The sequence below is a fragment of the Maylandia zebra genome, linkage group LG17, assembly GCF_041146795.1.
Source record: "Maylandia zebra isolate NMK-2024a linkage group LG17, Mzebra_GT3a, whole genome shotgun sequence".
Taxonomy (NCBI): Eukaryota; Metazoa; Chordata; class Actinopteri; order Cichliformes; family Cichlidae; genus Maylandia; species Maylandia zebra.
The window spans coordinates 38,916,256-38,938,047 of record NC_135183.1 but is presented as its reverse complement, the minus strand read 5'-3'; the positions used below and the strand labels follow the sequence as shown (position 1 = coordinate 38,938,047).

General features: G+C 46.2%; 1 protein-coding gene across 2 annotated transcripts; it reads right to left on the bottom strand.

Moving 5' to 3' along the window:
- Window positions 1–6,979: 6,979 nt before the first annotated feature.
- Window positions 6,980–20,488, bottom strand: rexo1 (REX1, RNA exonuclease 1 homolog). 2 transcript variants are annotated; one of them, XM_004553796.3, is made up of 16 exons: window positions 20,116–20,488; window positions 16,838–18,669; window positions 16,641–16,745; window positions 15,280–15,490; window positions 15,045–15,193; window positions 14,818–14,955; window positions 14,215–14,338; window positions 13,950–14,075; window positions 13,305–13,445; window positions 13,103–13,216; window positions 12,888–12,961; window positions 10,600–10,710; window positions 10,252–10,367; window positions 10,019–10,157; window positions 9,601–9,721; window positions 6,980–8,158 (listed from the first exon to the last, which is right to left on the bottom strand). In XM_004553796.3, exons 1-16 carry the CDS (start codon window positions 20,303–20,305, stop codon window positions 8,070–8,072), a joined length of 3,780 nt encoding a protein of 1,259 aa, XP_004553853.2. In that variant the 5' UTR covers window positions 20,306–20,488; the 3' UTR covers window positions 6,980–8,069. The 2 variants fall into 2 exon arrangements, with proteins under 2 accessions (XP_004553853.2, XP_004553854.2); XM_004553797.3 differs by having other exon boundaries at window positions 16,641–16,742.
- Between the last annotated feature and the right edge of the window lie 1,304 nt (window positions 20,489–21,792).

The window sequence follows — 21,792 nt, the reverse complement described above, 5'->3', positions numbered from 1 at the left end:
ATCTCCCTATAAGAGCGCGTTTCATTCCCTCCCTTTAAAACAATTAAAACAATGTGGTCGGCTAATCTCCGAGGCAGGGCAGATTAAAATAACAGCCTTTGATTGTCCTCTCCTTCTCGGTCCCTCTTTCTCCCATACCGCTGGTTTTGACAGTCTCCCCCTCGGAGGGGGTTTTCTCTAAGGGTTTGTTTTGCTAACAGGGACCATATTTTGCCTATGAACTGTCACAATGTGAAGTTAATCTGAACCCTACTCTGCGAGAACAATTTATAAGCTCCAGCTGAGCTAAATTAGAAGTCCTCTCAGGGACACAAGACCAAATCAAGGACTGCATCAAATCACCAGAAAGAATAAAGTCCTCCAGCACCAAATGACCAGTGTGGAGCCAGAATACTTTCATCGCCATCACTTCTGGTGCACTTTTTTAAAACCATGTCTAGTTTAACAGCAAACACTTTGAAGTATTTCCACTTTTGTTTTCAGCTCATGGTGTCACGTTTGGACTCTCAAGGCTTAGAAAGAAGACACGCTGATGCTCATTTCTGCAAAGAACTCATAAAACAAAATTTCTGAGACTTCAGTTCTGGCAAAGCTCCAAAAACACTGGATGCCCTCATGTCCCAGAATGCATCTCTTTGGTGTCTTCATCACACTTTATCTGCATCCCTGTTCTTTCACCTCCAGCTTATAATCAGGTTTTCTGTCACAAGTTTGTCATTTCAAACCAAACTGGACAGTTTTATAATGAGACAACACCTCATTAGGAAACTTCACAACAGCATATCAGAGCCCAGATTCTTGGGATGAATGCTGACCTAACAATTTAGTACGGGAGAAGACGTTTCAGAACTGTTTGTGTCAGTGTAAAAAAAAATCCAGGTTTCTCCGTATACTCATACTCCAATGACCAAGAAAAAGAAAAAGGAAGATATTTCTTTTGTTTTAAAGCCCAAAATGCAAAATTCATTTCTACAAAACAAACTACAGTCTTTATTCTTGGATTGAAAACAACGTTAACAATGAGTAAAACGAGGAAACCTCATCAGACGAGATCTTCTTCCAGGTTAAACAGAGATTTAACGGTGCTGAAAGAGTTAATAGAGTTTATCCCTTAAACCTATTCCACAGTAAAGTGGACAGATACAGTGAGGCTAATAAGTCTGTGTTTTCAGCAATGACTGTGTGGATACTTGATGCTTGATGCAGTCTGAAGAGTGTGTCCTGCACCGCAGACTGTTCATTTAGAAATGAAGCAAAGACCTGCATCAAACATGTTTTGATGGCAAAACAAGTCCAAAAATCGATTGTAGGTAAGAAAATTGCTCACATTTGTGTTGATACTCAACAATAAAACACCTGAGCTGCCCCCCTGCTGGTCCCATGCCGTGTACTTGAGGGTTGACCACGGTTCACTTCACTTGTTTCCCATTCAAACACAATCAACTGCTTAGACTTCCAAAATATGTGAAAATGTTTGTGCTCCTCTCTTCCCTGTGTTTTTCCCTCTTCTCCTTTCACTGTTCTTGGCTGTCAGGCTATATTAGTGTCCGATAGAAATAAGTCATTTAGAAGAGGCTCTGTCAGCCAGCCCCTCAGCCCCACTAAAAGCTCCAGGATTAGGTCCCGGAGGCCTTTGTCTCCACAGCCCGCAGGATTAGGGGAGATTTACTGCGAGGAGAGAAAAAAAGTAGTTATTTCATGGCACTTTCATGATGAAACCTGGCCAAAGCTGTGTTGGCTGGGGGGATTAGAGGCACACAAAGAGTGTGCTTGTGTGTGACCCTCCCCATCCCAGAGCAGCCACCACCGACTCACTCACGAGCCCCCCTCGCTTGCCCACCCACCCCCACTCCGGTTCATTTCCCCCTTCTGCGGGCCGGCAGGGCTCGTCCGGGTTCACCACCTACCCATCGACACAAGCGAGGCGCTTCATTTAGCGTCTTTAAACTCTCAACACCCAGTGACCTTTAACCGACGCTGTCGCCGTATTTCATCTGTGTTTATGTGAATGCTGTCTGAGAGAGGGTACCGTCCCATCACCGAGGTAAAAACTGCTTTTGCCTCGAGGACCGGAGTGCAGAGGTAAATGAGAAGTTAGTGGATTTCAGCCCCTCCTGTAGAGTTTAAGACCACTTAAGAGGAGTTATCCTGCTCTTAGAGGATCCACTTACACATGCGTGGATTACGGCGAATAGAAGACAAAAGGCCGAGTCACGGCACTGACAACAGCCTCACCGCCGAGCAGGTGTTATGCAGGTTTAATAACTGTTGTCACATAGCAGAGGGAATTACAGGGACCTTGCTGCTCTGCTCCCAATAAGAAAATGATGGTGTGAACGGTTTACAGTTTCCATCCTGCTCGGTGTCACCAAACATGACATTAGTGCTCGTACATACTTCACACGCTGCTTCAAACACACAGCAGGCTGTGTGTGTTAGTCAGGGGATAAGTCAATTCAGACAAAGCTAATAAGTCAGCCTTTACTAGGAGGTGTTAATGGTAGCGGTTAATATTCGCTTTAGAAATCATTAACAGGAACAACTTTTTGGGTGTGGAGAAAATGACATAATCCATGGTTTAAAGCCAAGAATGTTCAAAGAGAAAAACTTTTGAATATAACTTATTAAACCAGCCAGTGCTCCCCTTAAAGTTCAAAATGTGGGTCCTTCACCAGTGAGAGTGCAGTCTCATCAGGACTGGTCCTCCAAACCAGCTGTGAGGTCCCAAATCCTGTTTTTAACTTGTGCATCTCAAATCAAATCAAATCAAATCACTTTTATTGTCACATCACATGTGCAGGTACATCTTAGTTGAGTTTAGGGGGGAAACCTGTGAGCCTCCCACCGACAAACTGTCAAATATTTTGCAGAAAAAAACAAAACTAGAGTAAACGATCTCGGCTTTTGATCGATTTCAGGCGTGCGCTCGCCTCCTGTTTGTTTTGGTTTTGGAGCCGTGCTTTTCGTCATCTTCTGCTTCTTTTTATTTGGTCAGTAAGATGTTAATGCCTCCTGTTTAACAGATGTTTTATATAGTGGCCCAGTCTTTCTTTAATTGCTTATCAATAGTACTAATTTGTATTGACAAGGGCCTGTCAGGACGGGACCTTTGTAGTTGTCAGTTATCTTAAAGGACGGCCCCCTCGGACACCGAATGGATCGATTGGCGCGCAAAATACAATTGGGAGGCCTTTTGAAGGGGGGGTAAGAGTCCGGGAGCATGTGTGCAGAAGAAGGGAGAGCAGAGGATCTAAAGACTTCTGCACAACACTCGGGGGAATCGATAGGGCCCGCTGGCCTTTGACCTGAGGGGGGACTGGGAGAGCGGCGGCGGCGGGTCGGTCGGTCCTCTTAAGTCCCTGTGAGTGCCAGGATCACGCTGAGGCCTGACACTGACTATGACACTCGGGGCTTAGAGTGACATTGACCTGGCTGCAAACACACACGAAAAGCTCAAATATACACACTGCGGCTCAGAAAAGGCAGTGAGGAGATGAGTTATGACAGCTACAAGCAAACGTTCACACACACTAAGAAATCCAGCAGACCTGAATAACTTCTGCTTTACAACAATTAAAGTGCAATTCGAGTCCCGTTATCTTACTGTGATGTCCTCTGCAGCCCCTGGGAGCACGGTAATAAGCAGCCACACCAGCTGATCAATAAGGGGCTCAGTAAAGATCAGTCTCCTAATTGGAGCTATAGATTAAAGACAGGCAGGGAGGGACGGGCAGCTGTGTGTGTCCCCGGGGTCAAGGGCACCCGCAGCATGCTACACAGGGGAGCAGGGGTGAAGTCAGACCAACAGAGGGGAAACTCAGTGGGTCTTAAACCCAGTGACAATAAAATCTGTGTAAATAGTGATTTTGCTGCACTTTTAAAGGAGTTTGAAGCCCGTACGCACCAATGAGGAGCGAATACTTTACACAGGCAACCGCTGCTAAAGAAGTCCAGAGAGTGAGTGACCTGATGGAGGAAAAGGGGGAGCAGCGTGCTTGTGTAGACCATTTATGAAGTTTTAATGTAGTCTAGGACAGGGATGTCAAACAGAAGGCTTGTGGGCCCGAAGTGGCCCAGTAAAGACTCCAATCCGGCCTCCTCGAAGGCTTTGAGAAATACGAAGGAAGGCATAGATTTGGAATTTTTAACTGTATTTTTTTATAGGTTTTACAGCTGCTGTTGTAATAAATATGATACCAAAGTAGTTAAGTGTAAAAGCCAGGTATTTGAACTATTTACAATTGAACCTTTTTTGGTGGTTCCACAGTAAAAGCAAAAAATTTAATAAATGAAAAATCAGCATATAATAATAATAATAGATTGGATTTATATAGCGCTTTTCTAAGCACCCAAAGCGCTTTACAATGCCACTATTCATTCACTCTCACATTCACACACTGGTGGAGGCAGCTACATATTAATAAAAACCTTGTGTTTTATAAATACAAGGCAGCCTCAGCAATGAAAAACCCAGATGTGCTGTTGAAATTGAACTTTTGTTCTTGTATTAAGGCATCTCAGGATTCGATGCTTAGTTAAAGGCCTTGCACTGGTCTGGTCCATGATGTGAAAAGATTTTGACATCCCTGCTCCAAAGTCTCCATTTGTGCGCATGTTTTCTCGTTCCTCTTTTTCCCCGAGGTCAGTCTTTTCCATTTAACCATCCACCCTCCTTTTTTCCTCTGTGTTGCCAGTATGTTTGGGATCTTTCTCACTAATATTTTTGAAGTTCTGATTTGTGCATCTAACCAAACGAGACATCCGAGTGTGTCAGTTTTTGTACATCGATGATGAAAGTGATCGCTATTTACAGCCTACGAGCACTTGGCTCCAGGTTGCACCATGGAAGCAAAGGTCCACGAGCAAAGCTGTAGCAGCTCAATCATTTATTGTTAACGACTTATCGATTACAGACTCGATAAACTCCAACGTCAGTTTTAAGTCCATGCACGATGTGGGCAGTAAAGTGTTCCTTTGCTCCTCTCAGAGATAATGCAGCCCTCCGTCTCTCAGCATGTGGTCACTTTTGGGGTCCCGGCCTGCAGCTTCCCCCTCCTCCCACCACCACCACCAGTCAAAGGTGATCACGGGGGACAGAGAAAGAGAGGCACTGATCGAATTTGATAATGAAGACGACCCCTCTAAGCTGCTTTGCTCCACATGTTCGAAATCTCTGGAACACTCAATAAACACTAGGAAGGCCCCTCCCTGTCACTGGAACATTGTGTAGGTATTGATCCCTGCTAACTGGCTCTTTTAATACCTGGGGTCCGTGGCCCGGCCTGGGGAAATGCATACTGACATGTGACGGGAGGAGCTTAATAGGCAAACACACTGAAGAAAGGATGGGCCTCACAGTTTAGCATTTCTCTCTTATCTTTTTTTTTTTTTTTTACGATTTACACATCTGCTGGAGAGAGGAGAGTTTAAACCGGCTGCACCTGCTGTTTTAAAGGGACATATAGCCTGCAAGAGGCCCGGGCCTGTCCCGAGAAAAAGCTGTCACACTGTCACAAAGCATTTGTGCAGCTGCGGTGGAAGAAGTCCTCTGATCTGAACAACGGCAGAGACCCACGACAAGTTAAAAGTCCAGAGCGGCAAGAATTCAGCAAGAATCTGCAAAATCTAAAGTTCGAGCACTTGCTGTGCACACAAACAGCACCTGTGTGACGGATCCAAGTGGAAGTGGCCCCTCGCTGTTTGAACTCATTTTAACAACTTTGCTGCAAACTTTAAGCAGGAAACTTTCCTTTTTCCTGGGGTGATCGTGGCTCAAGAGTTGGGAGTTCGCCTCGTAATTGGAAGGTTTGCGGTTCGAGCCCCGGCTCGGACAGTCTCGGTCGTTGTGTCCTTGGGCAAGACACTTCACCTGTTGCCTACTGGTGGTGGTCAGAGGGCCCAATGGTGCCAGTGTCCGGCAGCCTCGCCTCTGTCAGTGCGCCCCAGGGTGGCTGTGGCTACAATGTAGCTGCCATCACCAGTGGGTGGATGACTGGTTGTGTAAAGTGCTTTGGGGTCCTTAGGGACAAGTAAAGCAATATTTACATTTACCATTGTTTTTAAGTTCTTTTCAGCAGCTCGAGAGATCATGGAAATGATTTCTTTCTTCCCTGTCTGTCGAAATGTCGAGCTCAGTTTGTTAAATCAAGCTTAAAATGAGACATTGCTCGAGAAAACGCACAATAATGAAAACATCCTGTATCACACTTTAAAGTCCCCTTTATGGAAAAAATACAGGATTGAGAATATTATGTGTTGGAAGTTTAAGCTTTGCTGCACTGAAAGGTGTGTGTGTGTTCAGTTTAACACTAAATAGTGATGTCACAAGTGGTTCAACCGGATACTTAAACCAGTGCGACACGTGAGGCCTGAGAATAGATCTTCTGTGATGTAGGAGCCACCTCTGGTTGGACTAAAGGGGAGAGGAACCTCGCAATCAAACTTCTTTAGGCCAAAAATCATGTCGAGGTCTGACTGTTATTCAGAGAACAGCACTTCTAGTTCACAGAGGGGTTCTTCTAAATAACAGCCTTAAAAGAAATAAGAGGAATCACAGGTGTCACACTCAATTCAACAGCAACAGGAGAAGTTTCACAAGTCTCATCTTCACATGAACTGACTCCTAAAAGTAAGTAAGCTTAAGTAACTTTTATATTTTTAGGACACTGCAAGTTTGATTTTTGTTCCACCACCCCAATGCTGGGTCCGCCTCCTGAAACACTCAGCTGCTGGAAACGCGATGTCGACGTGACTCGATGACATCATTTCTGCCCAGACGTCAGCTGCACAGAGTTCCCGCCAGCGTCCCGCTCTACCACGTTCCCTGGGTGTTGGCCGGTTCCCGACTGGGAATTTCACTGGATTCATTTTGCTTGGTGACGTGGGTGTGTTACGATGACAGGAGCATTAGGAAAGGACAGCACAGGATTCATGACGGGCAGGTGTACGGGTGTGTATGGAGCCAGAAATCAGAGCAACATTTAGTTTAAACTAATAGATTTTAATAGAAAAAGATAAACCACCAAAAAAAAAAAAAAAAAAAAAGAATACAAAAGGAAAACTGCTTATTTACAGCACTGGTAGTTTTTCAGTCATTTCCAACATAAACAGCACAGGTTCGCTGATGCTCACTAAACGGAGATTTGTTTGCTGTTAACAACCAAGGCTTAGTTCAACAACTGAACATAATTGAGTCATTTTACGGAGGAAAAACAAAGTCACACCTGCTGGCACGACTATTCCTGTGGTTCTACTTCACGCAGAGACAGCGGTGGATCGTCACTGTTGTGCCTGGACACTAAAACACAGAGAATCCTTCAGCTACACCAAACCGGCTGACTTTATTTTGTTTTCTGCCCTCCGACACAATCAAGTATTTCTCAGGTTTGAGAGGCAATCGACAAAACGATCTCTGTTAGAAACGCCGTATAAACAGAGCGCCAGCGACAGGAAACTAGGTGCCACGCGAAGAAGCGCATTTACACGGCTGAAAGCACCTAAATGTAACTAAGAACAAGTAACACATCGTTCGTTACGACACACATGAGGTACTCAGACTTGGGCCCTAAACAACAAGAGCATTTCTATAGTGCAATTTAGGCCGAAGGTACAGCCTGCCATGAATATCATAATAATTCCTAACGTTCAGTGGACAACGACCCGACTTTCTAACTAGTTCTCCCGTGGAGCGGTTTTTAATTATGAGTAGGTTTGAGGCCTTAAACAGAAATATGTGTTAACTTACATTATTTAGAACTGAAGAAAAATCCGCGAGTGAAAACATGGTTAATCGAGGCTCCTATTGCTTTGACGGGGGCTGACAGCTCGCATCTCAAACACAGTAGACAGCATCATCACCGAGCTCCTCTCATCATCATCATCACCTCTCAGCCTTTTACTGATTAAAATGTCAAACTCTGCTCAACGCCCCCCCCCTCGCCCCGCCTCCCCCGTTCCTCTGACCACAGGTTCTTAGTGAGAGCAAGTGCATTCCTCCTGAACTTCTGTCCGCCTGCAACCAGCATGAAAGCAGGAAATCATACTGAAGAACAGAGCAGAGGGGTCAGAGGTCATCTTTTGACCTTTGCGTCTTCCTTGATCTTCCAGATCATCAGCTCCATGCAGGCAGTTGCATCTTCGCTCGAATCGTGGCCCTCCACTGAAAAGACACGCACAAGTTACAAACAAAGAAGTAACATCGTCTTCTTTTTAAGCCCCATTTGTTCCTACGTTTCCCGTCATTGAAGCTAGCGGAGGCAAAGAGCTCTCAGAACTTCTCAACACATGTAAAGTGACTTTAATGAGTAAAATAATCCCTTTAAGCAGCTCTTCAAAGAAAGTCAACTGACTCATGACTGAAGGCCAGGATGAAAATCTGCTAGAAGAACAGCAAAAATAAGAGTCTCTGTGAAGGTTCTCAGTCATCCAGGTCATCGTAGTCTAAGGAGCTTGGAGAGAAAAGCGTCTGGACTTGTTTAACCTGCTTGAAGACGTTTCACCTCTCATCCGAGAAGCTTCTTCAGTTCTAAGGTCAAATGGTGGAGAGTTTAAGCTCTGTGGGAGTAAATCACCAAGAGTGACAACGGACCCCCTAATGATCCTCTACCTAATCACACGAGCCAAGGTGTGAACACGGGTGTGGGTCACAATCAGCCAGGGTTTCAGGTGAACCCATTGGGAAACCTGGCCCCACCCTATCATGTGATTTCCTGAGGTCAAAGGGCCCAGGATGTGAGTGGGCGTTGAGGCGTCTGGGAAGGATCTCAGAACTGGATTATCGATGGCAGACAGTTGGTGTCATAGGCCCCGCCCTCTGTTCAAAGATGGTCGTTCACAGTGGACAAATAAGAGTCTTGAGTACTTGGAATGAAGGCAAGTGGACTTCTTTTTGGTTTGTGAACACCAAGTGTTCAGACATGAAGAAGCCTCTTTGCTGAAAAGCCTTTACCAACAAAACAAAGTCCAGGTGCCTTCTTGCCACCGTGACCTGGATGACTGAGGACGTGAAGCTGTTGCTGTCGTAGACGGACGTTTGTATTTCAGGTCAAAAACACAGATTTCTCCCCAAACACTCGGGCTTCTGCAGCGACATCTGCTGGTGACACGGTCACACTGCAGTCACATCAGTTAGACCTGAAGCACTTTGTCTTTTTCACCAGCAGAATTAAAACTTGTGTGAGATGAGCTTCCACTCATGAGTTTAAATTTATAGCTGCTCACTTTCATTTTATTGGACCCTCCAGGTTTACTACATTCCCATGAAACTGCTGTTATAATTTAATCATTTAACTATTATTTCACCCACTTCATAAAATGACTGGAGCAGCATCCATCTGAAGAGCCGTCCTCCCCTAAAGATTTACCAGCAATTTACTCTTTTCATCCTGAAACACCGTGTGTGACACCGTGCACATCGCAGCCCTCACAGGCTCCACCCCCATTCCTAATTTTCCAAAAACGTCCAAACTAAATCGGAGCAATTCAAACAACATTCATGTCATTTTCCACACAGATCAGTTTAGATGCTGCTGAGAAACACCGGTGTTTGCGGTGCTCAATTTTTATGAAGAATTACAAAGAAATCAATGACATCGTTCTCACCGTTGTCCTGGATGATGCGTTTGAGGTGATCAGCCATCAAGTTCTTCAAGGCACGCTTGTAGGGCAAACCAAGGCGGTGAGGAAACACGATGGCCGTGTCTACAACCGAGCTGTGGATGAGCTGCAATCCAGAGAGGAAAGCACCCACGCTGTGACATCATAGCTTTTAAAAAACTCACTGCAGTGACCGTTTGGTAAACCTCGTGGGGTTAAGTTAATACATTTTAAGCAGAGGGAGGACGTCCTCCACCAGCGCTACCTCTCACCCTCCAAGCAGATGCACACACGATATAAAATCCTGTTCGAGTTATGATATTCACAAGACTTTCAGGAAACCTGCACAGCTGGGTGGACGGCTGAAGGGGAAAAAGGAAAAATGAAACTGCTTTACATTTTCTGCAGTGAAGAAGCGACTCACTTTCAGAGCGAGCAGGTCGCTCTCCAGGCTGTGTCCTATCAGGATGGATTCAGCACTGAACATGGAGAGCAGCACGGCCTGAACGTCTCTCAGGGTGATGGCGGCGCTCTCCAGATCCTCCGCCGTTACACCCGAAAACCTGTGAGTCACACACGAGATCAAAATCAGACCCGAGATCACTGTTGGTTTAGTTAAGCAGCAAAAGCCGGCTGATATATTGTCTCAGGACTCACCGCGTGTTGTAGTCCACCACTTTGCTTTCAGGTTTCACAAACGTGTCGTAGATGACTTTCATCTCTGAGTCGATGACCGTCACCCTGGTCAGCTCCAGACCCTGCTTTGTGTAACACTGTTTCCACAGGTGAGGGAAAAATGAATAAATGACAAGAAACAACATCATTTCTACACAAGAGACTCTCTTTGAAATAAAGATTTTATTTAGCAAACATATAAGTAACAAAAAAAGCATAAAAGCATAATTATTTGCCAAGTTTTCACAGGTGAAACTACGTATAAATCAACAATAAACTCAATAAATTAACTATAAAAACGCACAAAACTGAAGATGGTGGTGAACTCACCATCTCACAGTCCAGAGCAAACACCCCTGCGTTTCCATCTGGAGGCAGAGGTTTGCTGAAGGTCGACACGAAGCCGTCCAGTGATTCTTTACGCCCGTCCTGAACGTGTTGCTGTGGGGACAGGAACCGTTTTAGGTCTGATAAACTTAGTAATATGTACATATGTAAATAAACAGGGATACATGTAACATAAGGTATTAAAAAGGTCAATTCGACCTCTATAAAGAGCAGATCAGTCCCCGAGTGTGCTGGCTTTTTATCAACTCCTGCTAATCCATTGCTAGATAAGAGCAGGACGATACAAAAGTCTCTGAGTGAAACGACCTGGAGGCAGCTGCACTGCAGCCGTAATGAGAGCTGGTTAAATTCTCCAGATATTAAGCAAAGGGGCTTCGGTGTTTCCGTCCCGCAGGTCGAATCGATGCAGCGCCCTGCTGTGATTCAACACATCAACTGAAACCATGAGTGACTCGTGTCCATCTCACTCTGAACCGACCTCTAACCCACCGCTGAACTCTGAACACGACGCTGCTTTAATAAAATCCGCGTCTTATGAAGTTGTTGCCTTGGGTGAGACTTAATAAATCAAGATTATGAGCTTGTATGATTTATGCCGTCAGTTAAAAAGCTGGAGGCATCGCAGAGAAACCTTAATGAAGGCCGGAGGCGCAGCAGGATGAACAGCTGCAACGAGTAACTCCAACCCCGGTAACAAAGTTGTGCTTTCCGCCTATCTAAGATGCACCTTTGTAGTCCATCTGCAGGACGTTGTAGTTTTAACAAAGCGGACTCTCATCAAACACGTCCGTCGGCGTGTTATCAGGTACTTTTGTGCGAGTAGATTCTGAACAACGCGGCTCTCAGCAAGAAATCTTCTTCTCGTCTTTTCTCGACCTTGCGAGTTTGCGTTTAGGTCACGGAAAGGTCATCGGCAGGAGACGTGCAATGTGCAGGATTCTTTGCACCATGACCACAAACCAGTTCTTATCACGACTGGCACTTTGCTGCTTCCTTGTTATTTCTCTCAGTTACAGCCAAGTTTAGACACAAACGAGGAATCTGTCTTCAAAGAAAAGAAACTGAACGTGCACGCCTGCTCTTTTTATCAGGTGCTTTCATACCTGCACTTTATACACATCTATGCACACTTTATTACTTTAAACCGTTTTTAGCTGTCAGGTTTATGATGCTTCAGACCAAGATGTTAGCAACACACCCTTTAAAGTCACTCAGACCAGGCGGGCCGCCTTCAGTCCCCACATACATCAATCACCCTGTCGCTGGTCCACCGCTGTTCCTTCCTCCACCTTTGATAGATGCTGACTCCTCCAGACCCAAAACACCCACGAGAGCTGCAGTTTGGAGATGCTCTGACCCAGTCATGCAGCCCCCGTCAAACTCACTCACATCTTTACACTTCATCATTTTTCCTGCTTCTGACACAACAAAATGCTCACTGCTCCCTAAATTAGCCGGCGCCGCGGTGAAGAGACAATCATAATGTTATGCCCGATTGGTGTTGTCGTCACACCTGTGAGACAAGATTGTGTCAAAGCGCAGATGTGAGGATGTTAAGAAAATCTCTGCAACATTAAAAAAGACAATGATGGGAAACATTAACGGTCCTGGATCTGACTAATGTGGGACGAAACGTCTTGGTCACAGCTCCACGGGAAAAATCAGAGCAAACACTTCTCACAGTGAAGACACAGGACAGCATGAACAGCCTGCTGCCAGTGGCTGAAAGGCAGCTCGATGTAGGCGACTCAGGCCACGAGAAGAAAAAGTCCTGCGGTCTGAAACAACGGCTGATCTATTTTGTTAAAGTTCCCAAAGGCGTATGTTGATGACGCAGAGCGCCTAGCATTAGTTCATGAATACAGTTGGTACAGTTTTGCACAACGCTGATGTTTTCCTGCGAAGGGGACCCGAGGTGAGAGACGTGAAGGTGGACGCAGGAAGCTACAGAGTGTCTGAGCGAAGATTTCAGGCCCAGAAGAAGAAACTTAAACAAGACACCTGAAACACACCAGCAAGAAACCACAAGAGTGTCCCAGCTCAGGACCAATCAAGCACCTGTAGAAGGAACTGGAAACGGAAGAAAACCAGTGCTCCCCTCCAACCTGTATGAGATGGAGCAATTCTGCCAAAGGAATGAAGAAAGGTCCAAAAAGCCACATATAGAAGATATTTCAGTCTTTACAGTGTTGTATTAAATACACGGAGTATTAATACATGTAGATGGGGAGTGTGCTGTCCTGTTATGTAGTGCTTTCTTTTAAGGGTACCTTGGCCGTTTGGCAGCCTGGAGCGCCCACAGCTGCAGCACAGCAGCTGTAGTTGGTCTCCCAGCCTCCAGCAACTTGAAGAGAGGAGACAGACAGGAGCAGATAAAAATAAATGAAAGAAAGTGAATGAGAAGCAGAAGGGAAAGGCAAAGATGGCTGAGGTGCCGACTGGGAGACTGATGGGGATGCTCTTCTGATGAATAAAGCAAACGCACCTTTGTGTCTGCGCAAACGTCCCCAGTGAAAGCTGCATTCCTCCTTCCGCACGCAGCTGCCGTTGACGTTGACCTTATACTCTGCGCCGCATCGACAGCATATCTTGCTAAACGCTGCAGAAGAGCAGATCACGTTCATATTGCTGTTAACATGAATTCACAGTTTAACAGCGATTAAGGGAGAAGCGGGAGCGTCACTCACGGTCTGCGACGCCCTTCTTCTCGGGCTGGTTGTAAACGACGGCCTTGCCGGCGGCCTCGGGGTTCGGCCGCGGGTATCCGTGCTGCTGGAGCTGCTCCTCTGTCATCAGGTACGCCTTCATCTTCCTGTACAGTGTGGCTCCTGCAGGGAGACGCACACACCTAAATGACGTCTTTGCACAGACGCTGAAAACTCAGGACGACGGCTGCAATCGTCGAACGCGACTGCGATTCTTCTCGAGATGAGCTCAGACGATCTGAGGTTACATCTAATGATTATTTCCACCACAGCTGATTCAATTGAATTACCTACTGCTCTTTAAACATATCACAGGATTTATTAGTTGCTGCTGATCAGTGAATGATCCCTTTAGAAAAAGTCTCGTAAACACGCTGCATTTGACGTCGGGTCACGGGGCAGGTAGCTGGCGGTAAACAGTCACAAGACCATCTGAACAGCTTCACTGTTAAAGTAAAAGCGCCTCAACAAGTAAACAAGTCTCTGCTTGACACAAAGAATCTTTCAGCTTCTCTGTCCTGCACTTTTCACTTTATCAGATGTTTAATCTGCAAACCAAAAGGAGGAAGGAAACGTTCCTAACAAGGCCAGAGAAAGAGCGGCGTGAAATCGGACTCGTCCTCTCACCGATGAGTTTCTCCTCCTGCTGTTTACCCGTCCTGTTTACAGTGAAGCTGGTTGTGGCAGCAAGACGACCTCCCAGAACTTCTTCGTGGGACTGTGGCTTCCTTTTAGCTACTGACCCCGGCTCCTCTGCGGGGAAAACACAAAAAAAACACCAAATGTTTACTGTATATGGAGAACCTGCTACTTCTGCTGCACTCACGTCGTTGTTTGTGGATGTAAAGAGCTCCACTGTAACGTGTATGGGAAACCCCTACTGGTGACCTACTGGTGACGGGAGACGGACTGGCGCTGCTCTTGCTCCGGAGCTTCTTTAGCGTGTTGACAGCTACATTGAGGTAGATGTTCTTACTGCTACTGCGCTCGTACACCAGCTTCTCCTCATCGAGGGCCTGAAACGAGACTTTCCGCTTACACCGCTGCAGCACATCAACGGTTTTTATCCACCATCAGAACCACAGAGGGCAGAAAAGACTGACGTAGCTACTGCGACATTGGCGGTGTCTCAAGTCCCGCTTTAAAGCCTTGTGAAGACCGTTTCCCCGCCAACGCCACTTTGGTTTCAAAAACCAAGAGTGATGCAAAGAGGCAACGAGTGTGCGGTTCCATTTTCATACACAATATGATCAAGATTTTTAAAATAGCCCTAATTTTTTATTTAAAATGACCCGATATGAGTGACTGAGCCCATAAAATGAACACACAAGTGTTCGGTGAGCCGCTTCCCCCACGGGCTTTACAGGACCACAGCTATCGCCATCTGGTGGTCTTTAGATAGAATGCAGGTTTGTAGCTACGTCCATGTTTTTCACCATCTATGGTTCATACAAAACAAAAACAGCCTAGGCTGTTTCAAATGTGCTGTTCATGCCATTTGGAAGGCGCCGTCCTCCGATGGGCAAAACTTGACGCATTCATCGATGAAAGTGTTGAGGTAGCGCTGGCGGATGTTGGTGGGAACTTTGGCCCCGAACTCGGTGGGGATGACAGGACGCCTCATTGAAGTACTCTGAAAAGGTCAAAACGGAGAGAGAACAATGACTTCAAGCCACGTGCGCAAACTATCCGACGCATCAGGTTACAGGAAGCTCGGGATACCTTCAGGGTGGGTGTGTGCGCCACCCTCTTCTGCGTGACGGTAGACGAGGTCTTGGACAAAATACCGACTGTGGTCTGAGCTTTGACACTCTGAAGGGTGTGACTGGGGGATAACACGCGACCTGCAGCATGTTTAGTGTCTGCGGGACCTAAATCAGAAAGACACACACGTAACGTCAGCGTTTAGATTTTTGCCATTTCTGCCTCTTGGCAAAGAAAACCGAGCCACTCGTACTTGTTTTGGAGGATGCTATCTGAGGGTTAGGACGGTGCGCTATTCTCTTCCTCTCTCCAGAGAAGCTGGGGCTTGAGGCCTGTGTGGCTGCTTTGACCGAAGCAGAGAGCTGAGCCGCTTGCTGTTGGGCCATCTGCATACGCTGGTAGCAGATCTCCTGGGCCGTGGGTCTCTTATACGGCCGCACCGCAGTCCTGGAAGGTGCATCAGTCTGAAAAACGACAACAGGAAGTTTTATCTAAAAGTGAAGGCGCTGACGTACATACAACACAAACCGTTACAGATCAGTCTGGAGGCAGTTCCTCTATGAAACTGTGAGTCAGAGGTTAGAGCTCACAGGTTGCCACATGTAAGCCGAATTTATTTCTTAGATTAAAAAACTGAAAAATGTTATTTTGGTTGCTCAGAACAGAGCTGATGATGCAATAAAAAAAAAAGCTACACTTCAAAGTCAGCTGACACCCGCTGATTAGATCACCCAAATTGTTGCTGACCATTTTGTCACCACAGGTATGGAAACGCCCAGTCGAGCAGTTACTGGCTAACTACTGACAAATCATGAGCGGAAAGCCCCGACAGCCTCAGATCGCCTTCTCGCTCTTTACTTCCTCGCCCGCCGCGTTTCCTGAACTCACACCTGCACTGAAATAACACGGAGTCGAGGCGAGGTCTGCTGTCTGGCCTCCCCGTGACTCCGGCGTTTAAAGAACAGAGACAACAGAAGCGTGAACGAGCCGCAAACATTTGACTTCAAGTGGTAACGACGAACTCCTCCTCAGCCAAAGAAGCCCTGAACCTCCCGTTCCTCCTCTTACTGTAGCTTCCTCGCTGTGTCAAACTTCTGCCGCGTGTTTTTCTATTTCTATTGTGGTGTTTCTATCGAGTTTAACCCCTCATAAAAAACCTATTGTTTAGTATGCAAATATTATTGGTGTTATAGGAACAGGTAGAGGCACTATTCAACTGCCAGTACTCTACTTAAAGTAGTTCATTAGTTTAGGGACATGTAAATTGAAACCTTTATAGCTTTTATGTTGTTTTTGTTGTATTTCTTCTTACAGCGGATGATAGTAAAATTTCAGGGTTTTGATCAAAGACATTTAAAGATGTCTCCTTGGACTCGTCAGCAAGAAAAGCCGGGTCAAAGGTTACACTGTGCAATACGTGTTATTTCTCCATATCCCAATCAAAGATGAGCATTAAACTAAGCCTGCAGGTCGTAAGATGATTAACTGTAGTTCTGTGCGACACTGTGCACAAAACTCACTCTTTATATAACGAGCAACCTCAGAGACACCTGCTGCCGGTCCTGACTGTGAGATTATAGGACGGGAAAAACAAAAACACTGGAAGAAACTTACATTTCCTTTGGCAACAAAATGAGAGACTCTCTTCTTCTGACCAGGGAAGAGAGTGGTTAAAGTGCTGTCTGTGCTCTTCTCCTCCTCTGAGTCCCTAGAGTGCTGCTGAGAGGGCACAACACGACATTTCTATTGAAATCAAAGCAAATTCATTAGCAAAAAAAAGGAAACGGCTAAAGCGCGACAGACATCAGCACCTGCTTGGCCTGCCTTCCCTTGTCTTCCTTCTTCACGTCTTTGGATTCATTGAAGATCCTCAAACACTCCTCCATGGGATCCGAGTCAAAGTCCAGATCGTCCTGGAAACCGGACAGGTCAAATCTGACGCCGTCAACCTCGTCCCTGCCCGCCCTGCTGCAGTCCACGTCACGGTCGCCCTCGTCCTCCGAGGAGGACGGAGTCAGCTCCGACGCTTTCCTCTTGTTTAGACGAGTCCTCTTTAAGGCGTCGGCAGATTTCCTCACCAGGACTTCCTCGGTTTCGTCGTCGTAGTCCGCCTCCATCTGCTCGGCCTCGTCCGGACTCTCGTCTCCAAACAGATCAGCGTGGCTCAGACTCAAACTCTGTCTCTTTACACTCGAAGCGCCGACGCTTTGCCTCGCTTTATCTTTGCTGTTCGATGGGCTCGCTTTACTGCTGCTAGAACCGCTTTTGCTAACTTTTTTCGCATCTTTTTCTCTTCTAATACCATCGAGCTTCCCGTTTTTGTGGGGATGCTCTTTATATTTGCTCTGTTCCTTTTCCTTGTCTGATGTTTTCGGCTTCTTGCTTTCCCTCGCGCCGTTTTCTGCATGTTTATCTTGCTTGCTTGAGTCCGTTTTCACTTTATCCAAAGTTTTCAACTTGGTGTCGCTCTTCTTTTCGTCCCTGCTTTCCTTGCGAATTTTATCCGACGTCTTAACCTTCACTGTGTTCTTCCTGTCGTCTTTCTTGTCGTGACTCCTGTTCTCCTTTTTCGCCGAATCCTGGTTTGAGCTTTTTATCGACCCTCTGTCTTTACTGCTGCTGCTGACGCTACTCTTACTACCGGATGATTTGTTTGCTCCCTTTTCAAGTTTATGTAGTTTCTCAGTCTTGCTACTTTTCTCCTGACTAGTCTGACCTCCCTCTTTCTTCTTTTTCTCTGGGCTGTCCTTTCTTTTAATATTTTCCTGGGTGTCAGAGTCCTGCTTATTCCTCTGCATCAGTGCATTTAGCAAACTTTCACCACTCCCTTTTCTCCCCTTCCCAAAAGAGTCTGAGCCGTGGGCGGCTTTTCTCTGCTGCAGATTGCTAAGCGAGGTGGGGCGATACTCTGCCCCAGAGCTCTCCCCATCAGAGTCAGAGAAGGTGTACTTTTTTGTGTCTACGCTTTGCTGCCGTGGCTTTTTCGCAGCTACAACATAGTCCTCATCGGAAAACTCCGAGCCCGACAGCTTGTGCGCCTTGCTGCCTTCTGTCCTGACGGGCCGAGCGCCCTCACTCCTCTTGTTTTTCACAGCGATTCCAGCCGAGTAGTTGGACAGCGGGTCGTACTCCATGTCCGTGGATGGCCTAGAATTATCCACAGTGTATTTGCACTTTGAAGAGGACGTGCTATTCGAACGCTTTGGGCTAGGAGGAGGAGAAGGAGGTTGGTGCGAGTGTGTCCGAGACAAAGGCCTTTTCAGCGACGTGGGAACATATTCCATAGAGTTGCTGTTGTGCCCCTGATTGTCTGAATCCAAGGTGTACTTGCTGCAGCCAGGGGTGGGATTATACCCTCCTGATGTGATCTGGTAACTCCCGGGATCATAGGCCAAGTGCAAACCCGCCGCTTTACTCGTGTCCGTCTTGCACGAAGACAAGCTGGCGTTCTCGCTGGGATTGTACGGTTCGTCCCCAATCCGAGAGAGCTTCCTCTTCTCCCGCTCCACCTGACTCCGGACCTCCTCGATGGCCTTGTTGACCAGCTCCAAGGCGCCACTGATGTCGCCCGAGGCAGCCGGCTTGCCATTCTGCTGCTCCTGCGGTCTCACTACTTCAGGATTGAAGGGATCGTAGCCTTGATCTGGAGGGAAGAATAAAAGTGATCATTTACTGTGTGCATTTTAAATAGAAATGACCGGATACAACCAACTCGTTAAGCACGTCAAATATTAACCAGGAAGTGATGCATTCACACTGCAGCTGTTTCTCTGTCCCTGTATGTAGAAAATTCACTGTTCCTGCAATAATTTACAGGCCACTCACTCAATCTGTGGAAATGATTGTTGCCTTATGTAGTCAAATATTTGTAGACGGTGAGGTCACTGTTAGACTGATGGAAGGAGAGCGAGATACAGTTCTTCCCATCAGATGCAGTTGGCTAGATCAAGTTAAACTAGGGCATAATCACAACTATCACCACGTGAGTTGACGTTTAAATATGGACACAAATGGCACAGAAAGCTTCAGAGGCTCTGTAATGGAAGCGTTAAAGGTTTAAGGAGAACTGCACAGGGACGTGGATGTGAGAGTTAGCAGCAGGTGGAGCTACACTCCGGAGAGAAGAAGAATCAGAGTCAGTAGAAGCAGGACAGAATACACGATGAATGAGAGGGAGACAGGTGTAACAGTGGAGAATGAAGGTGGATGAGTGAAACGTGTGCATGCTCGAGTAGATGTTAGTGAGACCTGCTATGATGTGTGGCTTGGGAGCTGAAGGTGGCCGGATGCTGATGGACAGGATTAGAAATGACCACAGCTCAGGTCGAGCAGACTGGATACAAAGTGATCTGCGCATGTGCAGAGGAGGGAATAGCGCAGGTAAAAGACGGGGCTAGAAGGGAAGAGGAAAAGAAGGGAGCAGGCAAAGGAATGAGCAAAGTGTGGGAATGTGATCGCGCCCAGATTTAATTAAAACATTTTCTGCTTTCTTTTCCCCCCATTTTAAAACCTAAATGTTTACTTGGAAATGCTCATTATTACCATATAATATAACAAAGTCCAGTAGGATGCAGAGCAGCATTCTTCGAGGAGAATGTGCCACCGTCTTTTTAACGCCTCTGAACACACTGTAGAGACCAGAACAGCTACTGGAGAGCGAATCGGTCATGAACGCCTCACCTTCTGCTACAAGTGCAGTAGAACATTTTTCGCCCTCACTGCTTTACATGAGCTCATATTAACAGCTCTGTGACCGCCTCATCTGGTGCTTCAGTCCCGTTTTTCACGCCTCGCTTTGTGCAGTCATGTGTGCAATATTCTAATTTTGTAGCAGTACATCAGAATATGTGCGCTGCTGCAATTTCCTGCCTGCGGTTATTTTACACGTCCTTAAAGGTTGGTTTGGTTTTCTTTTTTTAATGTACTCCGCATCCACGATATAAACAATAACACGTCTGCCAGGGCTTCTGGTTGTGATTTGCCAGTTCCCACACGTCCACAGCACCGTGTGCCACTCCACACTCGTCCTACAAACTGTGCAAACACGTATTTAGGTCCATTCAGTAACTGACAGAATAATGCCGAGCACCTTTGTGTGCGGAAGGAAGGTCTCTCTGCTTTTTAACATCTGCCGGTGCTCCGTAGGACGGCCGTCTCTGCTGGCTGTGCCTGAAGTGACAGTACGGTCTGTTACACCCATTCCTGCCGCCTTGGCCCTCGCTGTGTTCCGCGTAAAACGGACAGTCAATCCCTCGGAAGAAGCCGGTGGATCTTAACATTATCCCCAGATGCTCCTTTCATGCCCGCACGAAAGCGTTCGGCCTTTTTTATCTACGTAGTTTTAGTCGGACAGCGAGAGCTAGCAGGAGCGACGGAACAATAACAACGTTCCTACGGCGCCATGTTGAATCGGTCAGGAGCAGCGAAATCTCGCGTGAGGTTGGCTCGCAGCGACTCGTAACGTCTCCGCTACACGGCGAGCGTAGAAACGAGTCAAATATACGGCCGTTTTCCTCGAACCCCGTCACTGTTCCACTCGAAAAGGGATTGAGGCGGACACTTCTCCGTTTATAATACGGGAGCTGACAATATGTTGGCTATTTATTCATTTATTTCCCCGAACATGTCCAGAACCTTAAACACACGGAGTCAAGCTAATTCCAGAACACCTGAATGTGCCCTTCATGGTCCGTGTGAAAGCCAAGTAAACGAGACAAGTGTTTCAAGATTTTATTTCACATAAGTCAGATATCTCAAAGACAGACCTGGTGATGCGGAAGAAAAGAAGGAAACCATGTCACAGCACAAACAACGGTGGTTGTAGACGTTGGTCCACCTTTAGAGCTCGGAACATTCACGAAACCCTCGTTAGATAAAACACCTGTGCCGTTTCCACTACAACGGGCAAAAATGTTTAAGGAAGGGGGAATAATTACATATCTGGGCCGTACAGATTTAACTCAGTGTTTTTGAGAATTGTGCCAACTTATTCAGTCACCATCTTTAAGTTAGCCGAGAAAAATTAAATGCCTCAAACTTACGGACTTAAAAATAGGTCTCAAATAAGGGGACTACTTCTTTGAACACCCAAACAGCCTGTTAATGCGATTAACCTTTGGATTCGATCATTTATTTAATCTTTCTTTCTAAAGCCCACATTAAGCATTTGTGGATGGTCACAACTTTGAGGGTTTAAAAATGAGTAACCTATCAATACATAACTTAGAAGGTGGTTGGCGCTATCAACCAGACTTCCTGTACTGCCTTAAAAAAAGATGAATAAATTGCACACCCTCCAGGTAAAGAAAACATTAGCCGGCTCCTAATGTGGTCCTACGTGATACCTACCTTCAGCTCCACTGGCAAATTTCTAACTAAGCGCTGCTCGTGGTTTTTGTGCCCTCCACTCGGTTTAATTAGTAGAGGTGGGCAGACCGATAGTACCAATACCAACGCTAGTATTGGTATGAGATCGATACTAGCACAATGAGATCGATACTAAATCCTCCAAGTTCAGCATGTAGCACTGAATTGTGTTAAAATTGTGTTGGATTTTTTTTTTTTTTTTTTTTGGGGGGGGGGGGGGGGGGGGGGGGAACAATCTAGTGCGATAAATGTCTTAACTTTTTTGTGTTAACTGTCGCGTCTAATTTTCAAAATGCAACAAAACCAGTGGAGTGTTTTTGTTGTGTTAACAGTGATTTAGTGGTCATTAAAATGTGTTCAGAATTTAAAAAACTAATGCTGATTCATATAAGTCAGGACA